Source organism: Carassius auratus, chromosome 8 (assembly GCF_003368295.1).
Source record: "Carassius auratus strain Wakin chromosome 8, ASM336829v1, whole genome shotgun sequence".
NCBI lineage: Eukaryota > Metazoa > Chordata > Actinopteri > Cypriniformes > Cyprinidae > Carassius > Carassius auratus.
The window spans coordinates 4,685,904-4,706,497 of NC_039250.1; the positions used below are offsets into that span (position 1 = coordinate 4,685,904).

Consider the following 20,594-nt stretch of genomic DNA (forward strand, 5'->3'; position numbering starts at 1 on the left):
TAATTTTTTAGTTCATTAAACAGATAGTTCAGTAGTCAATTAAGTACCATGTTACTTACATTTTAGACACAATATTTACTGCTTTGTTCTATTTCACCAACGAAAATAGTTTCCGAACAAGGATCACAGCAGAAGTATTGCACAGTCTCCAAGCAACACTTAGCTGTGTTTTGTTACTGAATGATTCCGTGTTTTGAACAAATCAGTTGAATTAATGACACAATAACTGCGTTTACATGGACCCTACTAATCCAATCGTAATAGGACTGGAAGCACAATCAGAATAAAAAAGTCACATGCAAACAGGTCAGTCGGATTGAATTGACTAATATTTGACTAATATTTCGATCTGATTGTAAGGGGTGGTTTATTCCTTTCAGAATCCGAGCGAGAGGACATGTAAACACTTGATTGGATTGAAAACTGAAACTGGAAAGTAATGCACAAGTGCAGTGATGTAAAATTAGCATAATGACGCATGACAAGCAGAACAAGCTGTTCTTCCTGGTAAATAAAGTGTCATAAATAAGTGTTTAATCATCATAAAACTCCTCTTTCATCCAGCAACTGTGAAGTGGAGCAGGACAAAGTCCCACCAGTCCTTGTTGAAGACTCTCATCAACAGACGACTCAACATTTTTTTTTTTTTCTCACAAAAGTTAATGTGCTGGTCGTTTCCTTATTAAAATCCGATGTTGATAAATATCACATGTTCTTTTAAATACAGTATGTGACAACAGCGAGAAACTCATATTCATGCAGTATGCTCATGTCAAAAGAGTAAATCTGTTCAGAAGCGTGTAACATGTAAACACACATATCAACCCGATAACTTTATTCAGCTTTCATGTAAACACTACTGTATGTTCGGATTTTTCAATCAGAATGAATTAATTTTGATGCAACCAAGAAGCGTCCATGTAAATGAATCACTCACTGATCTACCGCCACCTACTGGGCTTTGATGAAAATGATCAAAGGCAGATGTGAAAATGAATCTGTATCATTAATCCTTCTGATGTTCTATTTGTTAAATTGGAAAAAATCTAACCTTTAATTGGAGAAAGTAGGAGAGAAATCTTTTTATGAAATGTTGGTAGCACTTTATTTTACAGTCCTGTTCCTCAAGTACATACTATGTATGTACTTATTATAGTAATTACAATAACTATGTAATAACTAGGTACTAACCCTGAACCTACCCCTAAACCTAACCCTACCCCATGTAGTTACCTTGTATTACCAGAACTTTCTTAGATAAATACACTGTAAGTTCACTATAAGTACATGTTAGTACACATACTGTAAAATAAAGTGCAACCGAAATAAATGTTTTTCTCTAATACACATTAGCAACAATTAATCATACCCTTTATACAATTCTTTTTGCAACTTCATTTTGCCAAGATAACAGCTCTGAATCTTCACCTATAATGCCTGATACGTTTGGAGAACATCTGACGAGATCAGAGACCATTCCTTCATCCAGAATCAGTCCAGTCCCTTCAGATTCACAGCACAGATGACGCATGTTGGTGCTTCTTCTCTTCAGTTCACTCCACTCATTTTCTACAAGGTTCATGTCAGGGGACTGGGTTGGCCATGACAAAAGATTGGTTTCGTTCTCTGTTACCCATTTTTGTTTTGGTTTTGATGTTTGTTTGTGGATTATTGTCCTGTTGGAAGATCCAACCATGGTCCATTATAAGATTTCGAGAATAGACAGTAAGTTTTTCATTTTTTATCTGTAAATGAATCCATGATGCCATGTATCTGATATCAGTTGAGTATTATAGCAGTATATTTCATTGTACACATGAGGTACTTTTTTATTAGTGTGTGCACCAAACCCATCTCGAGTGTTTGCTGCTAAAAAGCTCTTTTTTTAGTTTCATTTGACCATAGAAGTCAGTGGTATTTGAGTTTTAAACACTGAACTGCACCTGATGGTTGAATTGTCCCCGTCTGGTCTTGTTTCTTCAGACTGGAGATGGTGTCGCTCACAGACTCTTGTGTCCAGGAGTTATAGATGTGAATCTGTTGATGACTGTAGCACTTTATCGACTCTGATCCTGAAGAACAACGTAATGACTGACTCCTCCGTACCACGACTGGTCAAATGAATGCAGGACCGTCCGCTTATGACCGAGCTAAAGTAAGTTCAGTTCATAAATGTGCATGCCAATACAGCAAAAAAACTATTTAGGATATTTTAGTTTTTAAATGCATTTATATATAGTTTTTAAATATATTTACAAATTTACACAATGGCCAAATAAACATTAATAATATAAATAATATATTAAAAATAAAATATTAAAAACATTTTAACAAATTAACTTTTAGTTTGTTTTCTTTATGGTAAATTTTTATTTTTTTTTTTACCTTTTTTTACAGTGGAAATATCCAAATTTATTTTAAAAGACATTTTGTATGAACACAATAATTGATATTAACATTGTAAATGTACTTTTTTTTTCATTTTTGCAATGCATTTTCTAATAAATTTGGGCATTTGAACTAAAACTACAATCATTTTACATTTTAAGAAACAATTTATTATGCTTTGAAACATATTTCCTTCATATATTTTGGCCAAAAAGCAACAAAAACATTGTCATATGATTGTGTCATATGGACTTTATTAACATACTGGTAATTTTTATTTAATTTTTTTCCAGTCTGAAGTATAATGACATCAGTGAAGATGTTTTTGAGTTGAAACCAAAAAGTTTAAACACATGCATATATATCTGCATAAAAATATTTTGTTTTTATAGATGCATGCTTCAAGAAATGCATATTGTATTCCTTAGAGTAGACCAAAAGAAAAAGTGACTCCCCCTAGTGGCTTTTTTTTTTTTTTTTTTTTTTTTTTTTTACAGTTTTATACAGTGGCCCCAACAAGAATTAATCTCTTTGCATTTGTAACTAAATCTTAATATTTTAAAGTAACATTTTTATAGGAAAAACATATTTTTTTTAAATCACAAAAGAAGTTTGTGAGAAATCAGTTGCTTAAGATTCATATTTCATTCATTTTTTATTGTGTCATAAGTGTTCAAATTCCTTTAGGGGCCACTGTAAATCATCCAGAATGTCATGTCTAGTTATTACGCATACTGTACAACCCCAAAAAATTCTATTTATTTCACAAAACCATGTCTAGACAGCTGGAGCTCACAGATACAGTGATTTATTTCACATTACATATTAAGAACATTAAGTTCAGTGCGACTCAGAACCGCTTCACTCTGAATGGAGGGTAACAGCTTTAGTGGCACTCAAAGAGGAGCGCTCAGTCTGACATTTAAGGCTTTTCTCTAGAATAAAGTGGCTGAAAGTACACAGCTGCGGGACGGATTCATTAAAAATGAGCAGCAGCTATGACAAAACCTGAGAGAGCGACCGTGTGTGATTTTGGACATTCTTAAGACTTGAGACTGACATGCTGTTGGTTAAGGAAGTATTATCTATTTAAGAGGTATTTATAACAAGAGCAATGCTATTCTGTTCAGCAGTGCACACATGCTTACATACTGCACACAAACACTCACACATACTCGGTATTGCAGCTCTGTTCTTCTTTCACTGATGTTCTGGATGATTCTGCAGGCAGTGGATGAACTCAGTAACAGGTCGACCCTCGTAACAGATCCCGTACACAGCATTAAAAAGAGGAAATCTGTGTGAAGAGAACGTGTCTTGAATATGTTTGGTCTGGTGCACACAAGGTTTGGATCTGTGATGACAGTTTGAGTCTTACCTGTCCAGCACACCTTTGTTTTTAAGGATGGTGTGAACTTCAACGGCCGTGGCTGGACCCTGAAGCTTCTGACCGTTCAACATTTCCTTTTCAAGCTCTTCAAGAGACTGAAACACAGAGAACCGAAGGATTACGCTCTATCTATATATATTGAAAAAACTGATTTACTTTATTTGCTCTTTAGTTATTTTGTCTTATTATGCATGTTATGTGACCTGTTTTGCACACGACATATTGCAAAATGTACCCTTTTTGTCCTGCCCATAAATCATGCTCAACTGAAAATGGAATTGAAATATTATATTTTTGGGCGAAGATAAAATGTTTTACATCCCTCTCTCTTTTCTGGTCTCATATATTTAATACTTGATACTTGGCAACTTGACAATACACATTGCATCAGTTCAGCACACTTTATATTATACTTTATTATATTTATCCTTTCTACAGATTTCACCCCAAAGTTTAAAAAAATTAAATAAAAATGAGAAAAGTCAAATTGTGTAAAAAAGTCTGATTATGACAGTGTTAATGAGATAATATTATAGTTTTTATCAATATTCTGAATGTTTTTATTCATATTCTGAAATATTTTTTTATCATTTTAGTTGAAGTTTTAGTAATTGTTTTGTGCATTTTATTTTATTAAATATTTGTTTTACATATTTTTTTGGTATTTTAGCACATCAATTTTAACTAAATTAAAATGCTGTCTTGGCAATGAACTAATATATATATATATATATTATTTCACATTTACTTTATTTCAATTTACCCAAATGTCTTTTTTTTTTTACTGTTTGACTTTACGATTCAGTGTTATCCTGCACTGTATACATAAAATTTGACAAATGCATTTGGGAAGATTTCCAAAAATATTTTCTGACACAAAGCTATTGTACGTATATTGTATATAGCTTGAAATACAGAGCTTGAGTCATATATGTTGCACATATCCTTATGCTGCTAAAAAATTAAATGCTATTTTTAATTTCTGGGTGAATTGTCTTTAGGTTTTGGCGTCACACCTTGCTGGTCTTGGCAAAAGCCTCTGCCACTTTCCGGTTCCGTCCTCCGTAGCATGTAGTAATGAGATCAGCGACGCCACAGCTCTCCAGGAAAGTTGCAGTAGAGACCGAGCCGGTGGTACAGAACAACCGAGCAAAGCTGATCATCTCCATGAGACCCAGTCTGATCACCGCAGCCTTCGTGTTGTCCCCAAAACCCAAGCCGTCACAGAAACCTGCTCCTACTGCCACTATGTTCTGTAGAAAAGACACAGAGGGACTAAATGTGATGTTTGGAAAGATCCCATGATACTATATTTTATGGTGCTTGTGTTCTTTGGCTCCAGTCAGCTGACATTATGATCAGTAAATGATGACGTTCATTAATGAAAGAACAATCTGTTCTTTTGACTCTGCAACCAAACAAACTTCAGAAGCAGTGTTTTCTAGCTCAAACAGCAAAGCCATTTATTTGATTTCCAGGGAATGAATGAATGTCTGAAAATGTCTACACTGAATGCATTATTAGTTGCTTTGGACATTTATTTATATTTACCCAAAATTCCCCTGAAAGGCAAAATATGACCTTTAAATACAAAATATTAATTTAGAAAATAATAAATTTAGCAGATGCTTTTATCCAAAGCGACTTACAGTGCATTCAGACTATCAATTTTTACATATCATGTCTTCCCGGGGAATCAAACCCCCAACCTTGCGCTTCGTAACACAGTGCTATACCAATTGAGCTACAGGAACACTAATAAATGATAAATAAATAAATAAATAAATAATAGAGTGTATATATATATAATTAATAAAAACAAACACAATACAATATTTGGACACTTAAGCCTAAACAACTGAAACAGTTATTATTGTTATCTAATATTAAAACAATATGAAAATAATAAAAATCACAAAAAATAATAAGTAAATGTTAGCTGAAATAAATTAAAATATACTTTAAGCTTGAAATATGCTATGTATCATATGTATCATAGAAATGAATAAATAATATATAAAAATGTAAAATATAAAACATAAATTACATTGTTAAAATTTAATCAGAATGTATTTAAAGAAAGCTAGCACAAGCACATTTTTCAAGCAATATTTGACATTATAACTTTGTTAGTGACAGTATTACTTGAGAATTATTTATGTATTACGATATTATTTATTTATATTTTGAATTAGCTTTAAATTTGATTAGTTTTTAATATTTCTATTTAGCTATATACTTATACTAATATAAATATACTTATAATATAAATAATACAATATTATTTCCATATATACATATATATAATTTCAACTTTATTTACTTTAGTTTTAGATTATAATAACAAGACTGCTAATTTAACAGTCAAATAATTTGGAATTTTCAATTTGATCATGCTTCAAACAATAACCAGAAAGTTAATAGACTGTAAAACTGACAGCTTGCCGAATTAAGACAGACCAGTTTTATCACTGCAACACTGCAATGTCAAGCTAAAAACAGACTGAACTGAATGTCACCCATGTGAACTGTTTACACAGCCACTGCTCTGACTATTTTGTGAGGGGGTAAAATAAAGAAGTGTGAATGCACAAACCTTCAGAGCACCACAGATCTCAACCACATCTGTTTCCTGCACGACCGTGACCCGGAAGTGATGCGTCTGCATGAGTTCCTTAAGCAATGCCCCTTGAGCTTGATCCCTGCAGCCTGACAAACATAAAACACAAATGCATATAAATCACCGGAAACACAAAAACAGACTAATCTGACATATTCACACGGCTTTTCATCAGCCTCACCAATTGTGGTTTCACAGAATTTCTCATCCGCTACTTCATTGGCGATATTTGCTCCCATCAACACGCTCATGTTGATGCCCAGCTTCTCACGAATTACCTCTGAGATCAGCTTCAGTCCGTCTGGGCCTTCATCCACCCCCTAAACCGACCACATGCAGAGTCATCGTTTGTTATCCGTGCCTAATGTGACAGTCTTGTGATCTTAGAAAGCAACTTTCCTCTTTTTCTCCTACTAAAGACTGATGAGTAAGAGAGAAAAAGGCACACGGTGCATATATTCACGAGTGTACGGGACCTTGATGAGTGACATTCCCAGCGCGTCTGGTTTGATTTTGCCCTTCATGGTGTCACAGACGCGGCCGATGAACTGATGTGGAATCACAAAGAGCAGAATATCTGCGTCCTTGGCAGCGTCGAGCAGATCTGGCACCGCCACCTGTGAGCGAGAGAGAGGGGAATAGAGAGAAGAATCTGTTTGATACTGCATGATGAAACATGGAGAAACATGCATGCACTCATACATTCACTGTAGGATAGGTTGCACCTAAAGTAAGGTGTTCTGCTTCGTGAGACTGACATATTGGCTGAGTTTGGGTCCACATCAAATCCTTTTGGTTACTGTACCATGTCTCTGTTGCATCTGCCAATGGTTTTCTAGGCCTCTAGCCCAGTCCTCTAGTAGTTAGGCTGAAGCATTTTGGCTGACTCTCAAGCATTTTAACTATAGGTTATAATGATGGAGAATCCACATGCAGCTTCGTCAGCTTCTTATAAGCTCAGCACTCTTTTCCAGACTTCTGTATTCTGTGTAACTTCCTCTATAGCAGAGCAACTATTTGCTGTTATAACAATTTCCCAGGCAAAACTTGAAATATCTGTTTGTGTGGTTGAAACTTGTGGCTGAATATATATATTTCATTTTATTATTTTACATAACAATGTAAAAAATAAGCATGTATGTAGTGAGTATTTTTATGATACACTATAATGTATTAAATAATATTATTAGTTAGATTAATTATATTAATAATGAATATTTTATATGTATATATATATATATATATATATACACATTTATACAATATTATTTTATTATTTATGTATATAAGAAACTATATATTTAAGTATTCTAATAAAACAAGTACCTTTTTATTAAAATAATATATAAAAATAAATAATGTATTATTTATTTATTTTTATACATTTTATGCAGAATAATGTTCCCATATTTGCTTCTAAATATATATGATTAGAACTTACATCAGTTATTAATTATTATTTATAGATTTTTATTATACTAAAATTAAATATAATATATACAAATTCAATATAATATATATGTTATCAGTTATATATAATAACTGATATAAAATAAACAATTATACATTCAGTATAAAAGTATATATGTTTTTTCTGCTATTTGCTACATTAATAATATAAATAAATATGATTTAAAATGGTAATTTATTCACATAAACACTTTCTTACAAACTTTATTTTCAATTTGATTATATAAGTAAGTAAAACTATTGTTTTATTTTTATAATAGAATGTTTTATTTGATTATTTTATAATATAATTATTTTATTTTATTAGACATTATTTAATAAATGTAAACATTTTATTATTTATATTTATTTATAATAAATGATGATCAAGTGTAAGATGTAAGTTTCTTACAACATTCTCCGGAAGCTTGTGTCCAGGCAAATACTTGACGTTCTCGTGGTCTGTGTTTATGATCTCTGTGAGTTTACGTCCATTCACCGTCTCTTCAAACACCCACATGTTAACCGTGGAGTCAAACTTTGAATTATTCCTTGCATTTGTGCCAACTATCTTAGCAATAGCAGAACCCCTGTGGACAAGAGAGAAATCGAGAAAGTTAATTGTGTGAAAGGTTGCATGCAATATTACAATATTGTGAGTGCACACTGTTGGGTGAAATGTAACCAATGACTTTACTCTCATTACAACCCCCGGGGTCTTGCACCGAATGTATGTTTGCATTCCAAGGGACAGTGATGGTAGTGATCAAAGCCTGTTGTGTAAGATCAGACGGTCAGTCTACTCTAGTAACAGCAGGGGTTAACTAGTCTCAGTTTTGGTTTGTGTCATTTTGATCCCAAACTAAGATCAACTAGAGCAAAATATCCATTTTGCAGTACTGTTTAGGGAAACTAACTATTTTGTGTTGGTAATGTGTGAAAACAGAATTTAGATTTAACTAGAAAGATTTCCACTGTCTATGCATTCAGAGAGTTTATAAAAAAAATCCAATATGACTCTTTAAATTAAATTTGTATTGTTGTTACATAAACTACCAGTGGTGGACAGTACGGAGTAGCTTTACTTCGTTACTGTACTTAAGTACATTTTTCAAGTATCAGTACTTTACTGGAGTAGTTTTATTTTGAGTAACTTTTACTTTTACTTCACTACATTCCAAAGCATAAGATCGTACTTTTAACTTCACTACATTTCATAAAACATATCGTTACTCCCTATAATATATCACGTGCTCCGACACGCAGAAGCGGTGTCTGATTCATCATGAACGAACTGAGTCTTTTCAAAATAAACTTTAATCGGATCGCGAATCGCACCGTTTACGAATCGTTTACGAATTAGAATGATCCGATTGCAGCTGTTCTGGAGTCGACCACTCACTGATTCAAATGAACCGTTTAGTGCGAGTCACCAGAAGTAAGAACCGGGAGAGCTTGTGAGCGCGCGTGCGTCTGATGTTGCTAAATTATTAATGTCGAAATTTAGGATTAATTATTGTAACTGAAAATCATATTTAGGTCAAAATTGTCAGTTGTTTGGGAACTAAATCCGCTGTAAAGAGTGATCTGTTTAAGCCCACTGAAATGCTGACATGCAGACACATCAATCAGCGTCTCTGTGTTTTAGGTTAAAAAATAAAATAAAATAACCTTAAACTAACACAGATTAAATAAAATAACTCATGCATGCAACTCATGCTAACTTGAGGTAATTTTTATAAATAATGTCCAAATATTTTTATTCAACCACCTATGTATAAAAGGCTCTGACGTTTCTGGGTGCCTGCCGCTTTAAGACTCTTCTTCGGTGATTACGGGGAGGAAGTGTGTAGTTAGTGTGGTTATAGTGAGTTTGGGAAAGTGTTCAAGTTCAGCAGCATAGTTCAGCCTACATACATGTGTTGTGTAGTTTTCTTTATCTGTTCTGAACGATCCAGCTTCCAATAGTTATGTGTTGAGTTCATGACAAAAAGTAAGTGGTCACTTCATTGTGTTCGTGTTTCTACACTGTAGAATTACAATGCATTACCATGCCCAGCGTGATGAGTGAGATGTATAGCGATAGAACAATGTTTATGCTGTAAAATACTGTAGGAAATACTAATTTACCTGATGTGAGCTTTTTGATGTTTAAATTACGTTGTAACGTTTATAACATTGAATTAAGAAGAGTTAATATCGTGCTCAAGAGACCACTTGCAGACGCTGTTGTGCAGTAGCCTTTCTGGCCAGAGGATGTCTCCATTTCTCCTTCTGTAAATCCCTTTTTAATATAGTTTAGGTAAACTGGTCAGTGATCTAGGAGGTGAAGCTATTATGTGAAGGAAATAATATCCTCATTATGTAATAGTAGATTATGTTTAAAGGGACATAGCAATGCTTATTGATATCTTTATGTTTGATGCATCTGATTTGTATTATTTGGGTGGATTTATTATTTATGTTGCATAGTAATCAGTACCTAATGGTGATTTATTTGTTTCTTATCAGACTATAATGACAATGCAGGATATTGGAATGTTCTGATGAACACTGCTGGATCTCAATACAGTTAATTGAAGAAATTACATCTCCTCGTCTTCATTCCTGTGTCCTGATCGATACACCATCCTGTTTACTGGCTAAAACCCTTGACGAACTAGCCCTGCTAGAATACCTCACTAACATTGGTCCTTCGAGCCGGATAGCAGTATTCAGGATGGAGTCAGATGAAGAGATGTATCCTGATGTGAGACCTAAACGTCAAATACGTCGACCTGTCAGACTTCAGGACTTTGAAGTGGACTATATGGGATATAGTCATCGTGATCAGCACCAATGGGGCCTCTCATCCCCTGCCTTGGATAGGAGGGCGTTCCCTTTCCAAACAGCCTACCCTCACTCTAGTGGCTTCTCTGGGAATGCTGCTCACCCTGAGTTTCCTCAGCTAGCCCCAGACCACAGCCAGAGGAGGGATTTGGATGGGCTTAGCCAGCCTGCGCGGACACCCTCATCCCATCAGAGCCCATATTTGGAATCTCGTTTTTCTGAGGAAATCCGAGCTATTCGAGAGGAGAATACTAAACTGCTCCAAACACAACAGGCCTTTCAAACCGGCATAAAGGAACTCAATGAAGCACGGCGCGAGATGAAAGAGCTACTGGAGGTAGCCCGCTCACTGAGAGCAGACCTGGCCCAAGTTAGTAGTTCAACCTCAAACTATAGTAATCCCACGTCTCCACAAGCTGATGCTGTAGCCTCAAGGAGTTTCGCTGTTGCAGCACACTCAAAGGAAATGGAGCAGGAGGACTGGCCTGATCCTCCACCCTGGCCTGAACCTGAAGAGAACGTGTCAAGAGGGATGTGCAATCTCAGGGTTGATGAACAAGAGCTAGACAATAGACATCACTATCTTTCCCCTGAAGCTAGAGTATGTAGGCCTTGTAAGCCTCCACTGCCTCCTCAGTATCCCGCTCCTACTACCGATAAAGGGATATCACCATACCTCTCTACACGACCCTCTCAGTTGCTCACACAGCCTGCCCCAGCTCATGCACCTGTGATGCAATCAGCGCCTGCCCGAACCTACCATCCATTAGCAGCCACTGGAGCGGTACATGGCATGCCACCACCTAATCAGTTGATGCAGCCGCCAGGGAATGAACAAGTGTATCGAGGGCCCCAACCCACAATCCCAAAGTTCATTCACCCGGATCCCAGTGAATTTGCGCGGCTTCGCATAGCTCTAGAAAACCTACTCCCATCTAATGCTACAGAACTCTTCAAGTATCAAATACTTGTGGATCATTTTATGATGATTTATGATCAGCTTATAGCTGATGCTTATCTAAACTCACCCAACCCCTATAGTGACACTATGTCAGCCCTCCATGACAAATTTGGTCATCCTCATCAACTTGCCTTAAAGAAGATAGCAAGTGTTCTAGAAACCCCCGAAGTAAGGCGTGGTGATACTATGGCATTCCAGAAGTTCTCTCTTCAGATACAATCTTTAGTGGGCTTGTTGCGGACTCTAGGTCCTGAAGGGGAAATTGAACTCAACTGTGGCTCACATGTTGCTCGTCTGCTGAGTAAGCTCCCTCCGGAACAGCGAGCTGATTTCCGTCGACATCAGTTCAAGCAGTTAGGGGCGACCCACACGCTACATGATTTGGCAGAATGGCTCCGCTATGAATCATGGTGTCAGGGCTTCGACAGTCAGGCTACTGGACGCAGCATAAAGGAAAGGCAGAATTTGAAGACTGAAGGTCGTCCTGGAAGACAAACAGTGACCGTCCTACATGGAGCTGGTGAGTCAAGAGAGACAGCATCTTTGTACCAAAAAGAGAGTTCAACCAGCAGAGGGGTCAAGAGTAAAGCTTACTGTGCCTACTGTGAGAGTACTGAGCATTATCTTAGTCAATGCAGTGCAGTCACCAAACTCTCCAAAGATCAGCTTAGAGAGTGGATACGGGTTAACAAGCGGTGTTGGCGTTGTGCACGAACTCACCAAGCCGCTCAGTGCACATTGAAGAAACCTTGCAACATCTGTCAGGGAAAACACTTACTGGCTCTTCATGAGATAAATACAAGAGCAGAGAGGGGCAATAAAGATGTAGCTGTTAAAGAAGAGAGCTGCTTAACCAGCTCTGCGGCTGACTCGCTCTATCTGGACAGACCTGGAGCCGGGAATCGAGTCATGTTAAAGGTCGTCCCTGTGCTTGTACATTATGAGGACCGAACCCTTGATACCTTTGCGATCCTTGATGATGGGTCAGAGAGGACCATGTTGTTGCCAGCAGCAGCTAAGTTTCTTGGCATAAAGGGCACTCCTGAAGCGCTTCCTTTGCGTACAGTCCGACAGGACATCCAGATCCTCCATGGCCACACGGTGTCTTTCCATGTCTCACCAGCCGCAAACCCTCACACCAGCTATAAGATCAATGGTGCCTTCACGGCTGGCCGCCTCAGCCTAGCACAGCACACTTACCCCATTGACCGTCTGAAGAGGAAATACAAATACCTAAGTGGCATTCCCCTACCTGCCTTAAGAGATGCTCAACCTACACTCCTTGTAGGCTCTGACAACCCTCAGCTGATAACACCTGTCGAACCAGTCAGGCTTGGTCCACCAGGTGGCCCAGCCGCAGTCTGTACCAGGCTCGGGTGGACTCTTCAAGGCCCTACCCCATTCAGGGGGCGGCCAATCCAACCTGCACAGTGTCTGTTTACGTCATCTGCGCCACCAATGGATGAGCTTTACAAGCATGTTGAGAGGCTCTGGCAAGTAGACACTGTACCTTACCGACATGAAAGAGAGGTGACGCGGTCGAAGCTGGATCAGCAGGCTGTAGCATTGCTTGAAGCCAAGACGGTCCGTACTAATGTAGATGGAATTCTTAGGTACGCCACACCATTGCTGCGCCATCCAAGCATGCCACCTTTGCACTCGCCAAAGGAGTCAGTTATGCCCATGTTACGTAGTACTGAGAGGCGACTCTTAAAGGACCCTAAATTAGCAGATGCGTACAAGATGGAAATGCAGAAGCTCATAGAAACGGGTGCTGTGAGGGAAGTCACTGAGGAGACCTCTACCAAAGAAGGATGGTACATCTCACATCATCTCGTCAGCCACAACGGAAAGAACCGCCTGGTCTTTAACTGTTCTCACCAGTACCTCGGGCAGACCCTGAACCAGTACCTGCTACCTGGCCCTACCCTTGGTGCCCCCTTGCTGGGAGTCTTATTGAGATTTCGTGAACGTCCCATAGCTGTTAGTGGAGACATCAAGGGGATGTTTCATCAAGTCCGCCTCATCCCTGAAGATCGCCAACTTCTAAGGTTCCTGTGGCGGGACCTGAAGGTAGAAGAAACCCCAAGAACATTTGAGTGGCAAGTTTTGCCTTTCGGCACAACCTGTAGCCCGTGCTGTGCGATATACGCCCTGCAGCGCCATGTTGTTGACCACTGCCAGCCGGACGATGACCTGAGATTCTCGGTTGAGAACTGCTTTTACGTAGATAACTGCCTGCAGAGCGTGAGTACACAGAGTGAAGCTAAACTGCTGGTGGATCGCCTCAGGGATCTTCTGATTTCTGCAGGATTTGAGTTGCGTCAATGGGCTTGCAACAATCCAGATGTCCTGAGTCATTTGCCTCAAGAGGCCAGATCTGAAAGCCTGGACCTGTGGCTGGCGCAGGATAAGTCCAATCCTCTGGAGTCAACACTCGGTCTCAGCTGGAATTGGGCAACCGACTCCTTGGGTTACAAACATAGGCCTGTGTCCTACGAGGTACCAACTCTGAGGAACATTTACAGAGTTCTAGCTACTCAATACGATCCCTTGGGATACATGTTACCTTTCTCTACCCGAGCGAAGCTCATCATCAGGCAGCTGTGGGATAAGAAGCGAGGCTGGGATGACTCTAACTTACCCGCCGAACTCCTGCAAGCCTGGTCCAGCTGGGAGGCTGAACTGGAGTCCTTACCTTTCCTCACATTTCCACGTGCATATGTTCCGGCGGACGCCAACCTTGAGGGTGCTACCCGTGAGGTGCACATCTTCGCAGATGCGTCTGAGCAGGCTTATGGAGCTGTAGCCTACATGAGAACTGAGGACAGGGAAGGCCAGATCCACCTGTCGTTCATCCTTGCTCGTTCACGAGTAGCTCCAAGACGCCTGCATTCTATCCCACGCCTGGAGCTTTGCGGAGCTCTGGTTGCAGCACAGCTGGCTCATGTCCTTGAGAGGGAACTAAGCTTGACAGTGGCTCGAACTGTGTTGTGGTCAGACTCCACTACAGTCCTAACCTGGCTACACTCCCAGTCTTGCCGATACAAGGTCTTCGTAGGTGCCAGAATAGCTGAGATACAGGAGTTAACAGAAAAGTGCACTTGGCGCTATGTGGACTCAGCAAATAATCCTGCTGATGATCTGACAAGAGGGAAGACCCTGGAGGCCCTAATAGATCCCAACCGATGGTCTCAAGGACCTCCCTTCCTTCTTCAGAACCCAGCCACCTGGCCAGAAAGACCCAGCACTGAGCCATTTGAGGACAATGTGGAACTCCGGAAGACCACCTTCTGTGGAGTAACGATTACCTCACCAATATCAATCAGCAGGAATGACAAGGTGTACCAAACCTGGCAGGAGCTCATAGATGCCACTGCTCTAGAAATCCTAGGACCAAACCCTTCAAGTTCAACACCTAATGCTGAAGAGTACCAACAGGCAGAGAGGATTGTTCTCCAGCGAGCCCAACGACAGTCATTTCCAGAGGACTACAAACTCCTTGCAGCTGGGAAACCTGTCTCACCTGGGAGTCGATTACTCACCTTGGCTCCGGAGTTAGATAGATCCACGGACCTCATACGAGTAGGAGGTCGGTTACGACGTTTGGAAGGTCAAGATGACTTGACATTGCACCCTGTAGTTCTGGATGCCTCACACCCAGTTACACGCTTACTTATCCAAAGGTTTGATAACAACCTGCTCCATCCTGGTCCGGAGCGGGTCTTTGCAGAGATGCGGCGGTCGTTCTGGATAATCCATGGAAGGGAGGCGATTCGCAGACATCAGCGTTCTTGTGCCGAATGTCAGCGCTGGAGAGCTCAGCCATCCATTCCCCGAATGGCGGACCTTCCCATTGCTCGTCTCCGATTACACAAACCCGCCTTCCATTCCACTGGCGTGGATTGTTTTGGACCCATGTTTGTCAAGATGGGCAGACGCCAGGAGAAACGCTGGGGAATAATATTTAAGTGTTTAACAACCAGGGCGGTACACTTGGATCTCCTCAGAAATATGGATGCGGATGCTTACTTGATGGCCCTAAGACGGTTCATCGCCAGAAGGGGGACACCTGTAGAGTTGTGGTCAGACCAGGGGACCAACTTCAGAGGAGGAGAACGGGAACTTAGAGAGGCTTTTGCCAGTATGGAGCCAACCTTGCGGAAACGACTCGCGTGTCAGAAGATTAAGTTTCAGTTTAACCCCCCAGCAGCTCCACACTTTGGAGGAGTGTGGGAGAGAGAGGTACGCTCCGTCAAGTCTGCACTTTACACCTGTGTGGGGGCACAACCTGTTCATGAAGATGTCCTTCTCACCGTTCTCCTGGAAGTTGAGGCAATCCTCAACTCTAAACCATTGGGTTATGTATCTGCCGACATTGCGGATATCGACCCTGTGACGCCAAATAGTCTGCTTATGGGGCGGCCTGATGGATCTCTACCCCAAGTGGTCTATCCTGAGAGGGAGCTCCTGAGTCGCAGACGCTGGAGGCATTCACAGGTTCTTGCTGACCAATTCTGGTCCAGATTCATCAGAGAATATCTCCCTGGGCTGCAGACCAGACAGAAATGGCACTCCGCTTCTCCTGAACTACTGGATAAGGCTGTTGTCATGCTGGTGGACCCACAGCTACCTCGAGCCCTGTGGCCCATTGGACATGTAACCAAGGTCCACCGCAGCGACGATGGATGCATTAGATCCGCTGATGTGGACATCAGAGGACATGTGTACACACGACCGGTAGCTCGGTTGGTGATGTTGCCAGCTCTCCCGTCGGGGGAGGATGATGCCTCGGTGAGCCCCCCTCAGCCGGACTGATGAGCCTTTAATGGAAGCAAATGTGCTTGCACATTTGGGGGCGGCTGTATAAAAGGCTCTGACGTTTCTGGGTGCCTGCCGCTTTAAGACTCTTCTTCGGTGATTACGGGGAGGAAGTGTGTAGTTAGTGTGGTTATAGTGAGTTTGGGAAAGTGTTCAAGTTCAGCAGCATAGTTCAGCCTACATACATGTGTTGTGTAGTTTTCTTTATCTGTTCTGAACGATCCAGCTTCCAATAGTTATGTGTTGAGTTCATGACAAAAAGTAAGTGGTCACTTCATTGTGTTCGTGTTTCTACACTGTAGAATTACAATGCATTACCATGCCCAGCGTGATGAGTGAGATGTATAGCGATAGAACAATGTTTATGCTGTAAAATACTGTAGGAAATACTAATTTACCTGATGTGAGCTTTTTGATGTTTAAATTACGTTGTAACGTTTATAACATTGAATTAAGAAGAGTTAATATCGTGCTCAAGAGACCACTTGCAGACGCTGTTGTGCAGTAGCCTTTCTGGCCAGAGGATGTCTCCATTTCTCCTTCTGTAAATCCCTTTTTAATATAGTTTAGGTAAACTGGTCAGTGATCTAGGAGGTGAAGCTATTATGTGAAGGAAATAATATCCTCATTATGTAATAGTAGATTATGTTTAAAGGGACATAGCAATGCTTATTGATATCTTTATGTTTGATGCATCTGATTTGTATTATTTGGGTGGATTTATTATTTATGTTGCATAGTAATCAGTACCTAATGGTGATTTATTTGTTTCTTATCAGACTATAATGACAATGCAGGATATTGGAATGTTCTGATGAACACTGCTGGATCTCAATACAGTTAATTGAAGAAATTACATCTCCTCGTCTTCATTCCTGTGTCCTGATCGATACACCATCCTGTTTACTGGCTAAAACCCTTGACGAACTAGCCCTGCTAGAATACCTCACTAACAACCTATATATATATGTATATAGATTACATCTAGCGACAAAAGAAAGGATGTGATGTTCAGAACATGGTAACTAGTAATTATCAAAGAGGGGAAGAGATGCATCCCGTTTGGCCAGGGGTGTTTTTACACCACAGACAAGGTTTGAGAAGGAAAAAAATCATTATGAAAATATAATTATATTTTCCTTAAAATGTTCTTCCTAACTTCAGGCCTTATTATCATGTCATATATAACTGTGATGTTCTGTAAAACCACAAACTTTAAAACACTTTCACAGATCACAGATTCCAAAATAATATTTGGTAGCACAACTATTAATAGTTCTAATAATAAATCATCATATTTTCATGATTTCTAAAGATCATGTGACACTGAAGACTGGAGGAATGATGCTGAAAATACAGCGCACATCACAGAAATAGATTATATTTTAAAGGATATTAAAATAGAAACCATTATTTTATATATTTTATTTTGATAATTTAGAATTATTACTGAAATACAACCTTTTTTTGTTCCAAACAGTTCAATGAACAATAATAAATGAAGTACCTGGAGCTGACAATGAAGTAAATGTATAATAATTAGCAAAGATGATTAATTTAGCGCTGTAAACGCGCGTGTGAGGGGCAGAGACGCGCCGCGGAGCGTCAGACGCGCGTGAGGACCAAACACAGCAGAACGGTAGGAAACTTCACTCCTCTTATTACTTCTCTTTTACTATAGCGATCTATTTTTAGACACGTGATCTGAGTCTTTCATAGATTTGTAGAGTTATTAGAGTTATTAGAGAAATTTAGTTATTTTTTTTTTTTTACATTCTTTGGTCGAAGTTTTCAGATCGGTAATTCGGAGCCTGTTCGCTACTCTGTTGATTCAGATCGGCACTTCGGAGCCTGTTCGCGACTCGGTTGATTCAGACGGGACTTCGGAGCCTGTTCGCGACTCCGTTGATTCAGATCGGCACTTCGGAGCCTGTTCGCGACTCGGTTGATTCAGATCGGCACTTCGGAGCCTGTTCGCGACTCTGTTGATTCAGATCGGCACTTCGGAGCCTGTTCGCGACTCGGTTGATTCAGATCGGGACTTCGGAGCCTGTTCGCGACTCGATTGATTCAGATCGGCACTTCGGAGCATGTTCGCGACTCGGTTTATACAGATCGGCACTTCGGAGCCTGTTCGCGACTCGGTTGATTCAGATCGGCACTTCGGAGCCTGTTCGCGACTCGGTTGATTCAGATCGGCACTTCGGAGCCTGTTCGCGACTCGGTTGATTCAGATCGCCACTTCGGAGAATGGTCGCGACTCGGTTGATTCAGATCGGGACATCGGAGCATGTTTGAGATTTTTTTAAATTCAGACATCGAAGCAGGAAGTGTTTGTCAAACAGTTAATTGGTGATAAATGAATATTTGGACTTGAGGCTTTTTTTTACTTGTCGATTCAGCATGTACATGGACCCACACACAAAGGTGGACACACTCTAGACTTAATCATCAGTAGAGCTCTAAAATTTTCACCCATTGTTATTAAGGACGATAATAAAGAACGTTATTCAACCACCTATATATATATATATATATATATATATATATATATATATATATATATATATATATATATATATATATATATATATATATATACCGTTTGGCCAGTGGTGTTTTTACACCCCAGACAAGGTTTGAGAAGGAAAAAATCATTATGAAAATATAATTATATTTTCCTTAAAATCTTCAGGCCTTATTATCATGTCATATATAACTGTGATGTTCTGTAAAACAACAAACTTTAAAATACTTTGTTCTTACTGGTGAAAATCAGATGGTCATCTCTGTTTTCTCTCAGGTACATCACAGTGTTAGCTTCACAGTTAACATTACTCTCATCAGTGTAGTCCATATCAACAACAAAAATATATCTTGACTCCATATAGTGGTTATTTTGGAAAAAATCCCAGGTATTTTGAGCAGTAGGATTATAAAAAATAAAACAAATGTGCTAATATAAAATTAAATTAGCGTATATAAAATTGCAAACATCTATCTTTCAGTACTTTTTTACTTAAGTACATAAAAAATTTAGTACTTTTGTACTTTCACTTGAGTAAAATTGAAAAAGGAGTACTTTTACTTTTATTGGAGTAATTTTTTATTATATCTGTACTTTTACTCAAGTACTTGATTTGTGTACTTCGTCCACCACTGTAAACTACTGCTTTTGGAGTCTTGTTTAGTTGACCATAAATAGGTGGTTTTAAAGGAACAGTATCCCATTTCAAAGATTTAAGCTCATGTAATTCTCTAAATTATCATATTCACCCTAATAACTACATTATTACAATCCTAAAAGTTTCAGTAAGAGTCCTATAGACAACCCTACAGTATATGTTTGTCATGCATTGTAAGCAGAATATTATTCACATTTCTGCAGCTGTCAGTCAGTACATTTCAAACATTAGAAATGGACATAATACTAAACCACAGATGTGGCCAGATGGCTGTAAATCGGTTAGTTGTAACTTGTGGAGCATAACTACTGAATCTAACCAGTATGACTGACTGGAACATGTGTCCTACTTGTTTTGCATTGCAGCAATGTTACAAATGGCTCATGTAAACAGTGATAAATATTCAGATCGGTCCAAAAGCGCATTCACAGCTGTTGAGCAGAACTTCTGAAGTGGATCTCAGATTGTGTAACAACAACGACATTGTATATGTCAGTATCATCTCTATTAATACATTTGCTGTTATGCCCTTTCAAATGTCATAACCTTAAAACTCGTTTAGAGCATGTGGTTCCATTAACGGATTGTTTCATGTAATAATATTATTATGCTGTCATATGATCCTAAATTTCCTCAGCTCAAACAGTCTTTTCTAAAAAATGAAAAATGTTACCAGTTCCCAGATCCGACGATGCAAACTCTTTTTGGACTTGACATCTTCGCCGGTGTTCCTTCGCTGAGTTACAGTCCCTCTGAGCTGTCAATCAAACCGACGCGCAGTGAGCGCACGCTTGAGTGTTTTGTCCGTGAAGCCACGCCCCCGAGCGCTATTGGCCACTTAGATGGCGAAAACTCAGTTGACTCCGCCTATGGTCAACTGGTGGGTGTGATTACGGGCTCAAGTGATTCACTTTTTGTGTTAAAAAGAATAATCTAAGTAAAACGTTGTGC

The 20,594-nt window shown here is 39.3% G+C and overlaps 1 protein-coding gene across 1 annotated transcript; it reads right to left on the reverse strand.

Annotated features, from left to right (window-relative positions):
• Positions 1–3,125: 3,125 nt before the first annotated feature.
• Positions 3,126–20,444, reverse strand: gpd1a (glycerol-3-phosphate dehydrogenase 1a). Its single transcript, XM_026269210.1, has 8 exons — positions 20,317–20,444; positions 8,260–8,437; positions 6,875–7,015; positions 6,580–6,718; positions 6,375–6,487; positions 4,795–5,031; positions 3,767–3,873; positions 3,126–3,685 (listed from the first exon to the last, which is right to left on the reverse strand). Exons 1-8 carry the CDS (start codon positions 20,358–20,360, stop codon positions 3,589–3,591), a joined length of 1,056 nt encoding a protein of 351 aa, XP_026124995.1. The 5' UTR covers positions 20,361–20,444; the 3' UTR covers positions 3,126–3,588.
• Positions 20,445–20,594: the final 150 nt, after the last annotated feature.

Excerpts from the sequence above, each read along its gene's own strand:
- gpd1a (XM_026269210.1), bottom strand. The coding sequence starts at position 20,360 with ATGTCAAGTCCAAAAAGAGTTTGCATCGTCGGATCTGGGAACTG. Across the intron at positions 8,438-20,316 it reads ATCGTCGGATCTGGGAACTG|GGGTTCTGCTATTGCTAAGA; the intron begins GTAACATTTTTC and ends TCTTGTCCACAG. Across the intron at positions 6,719-6,874 it reads TGGGAATGTCACTCATCAAG|GGGGTGGATGAAGGCCCAGA; the intron begins GTCCCGTACACT and ends TGGTCGGTTTAG.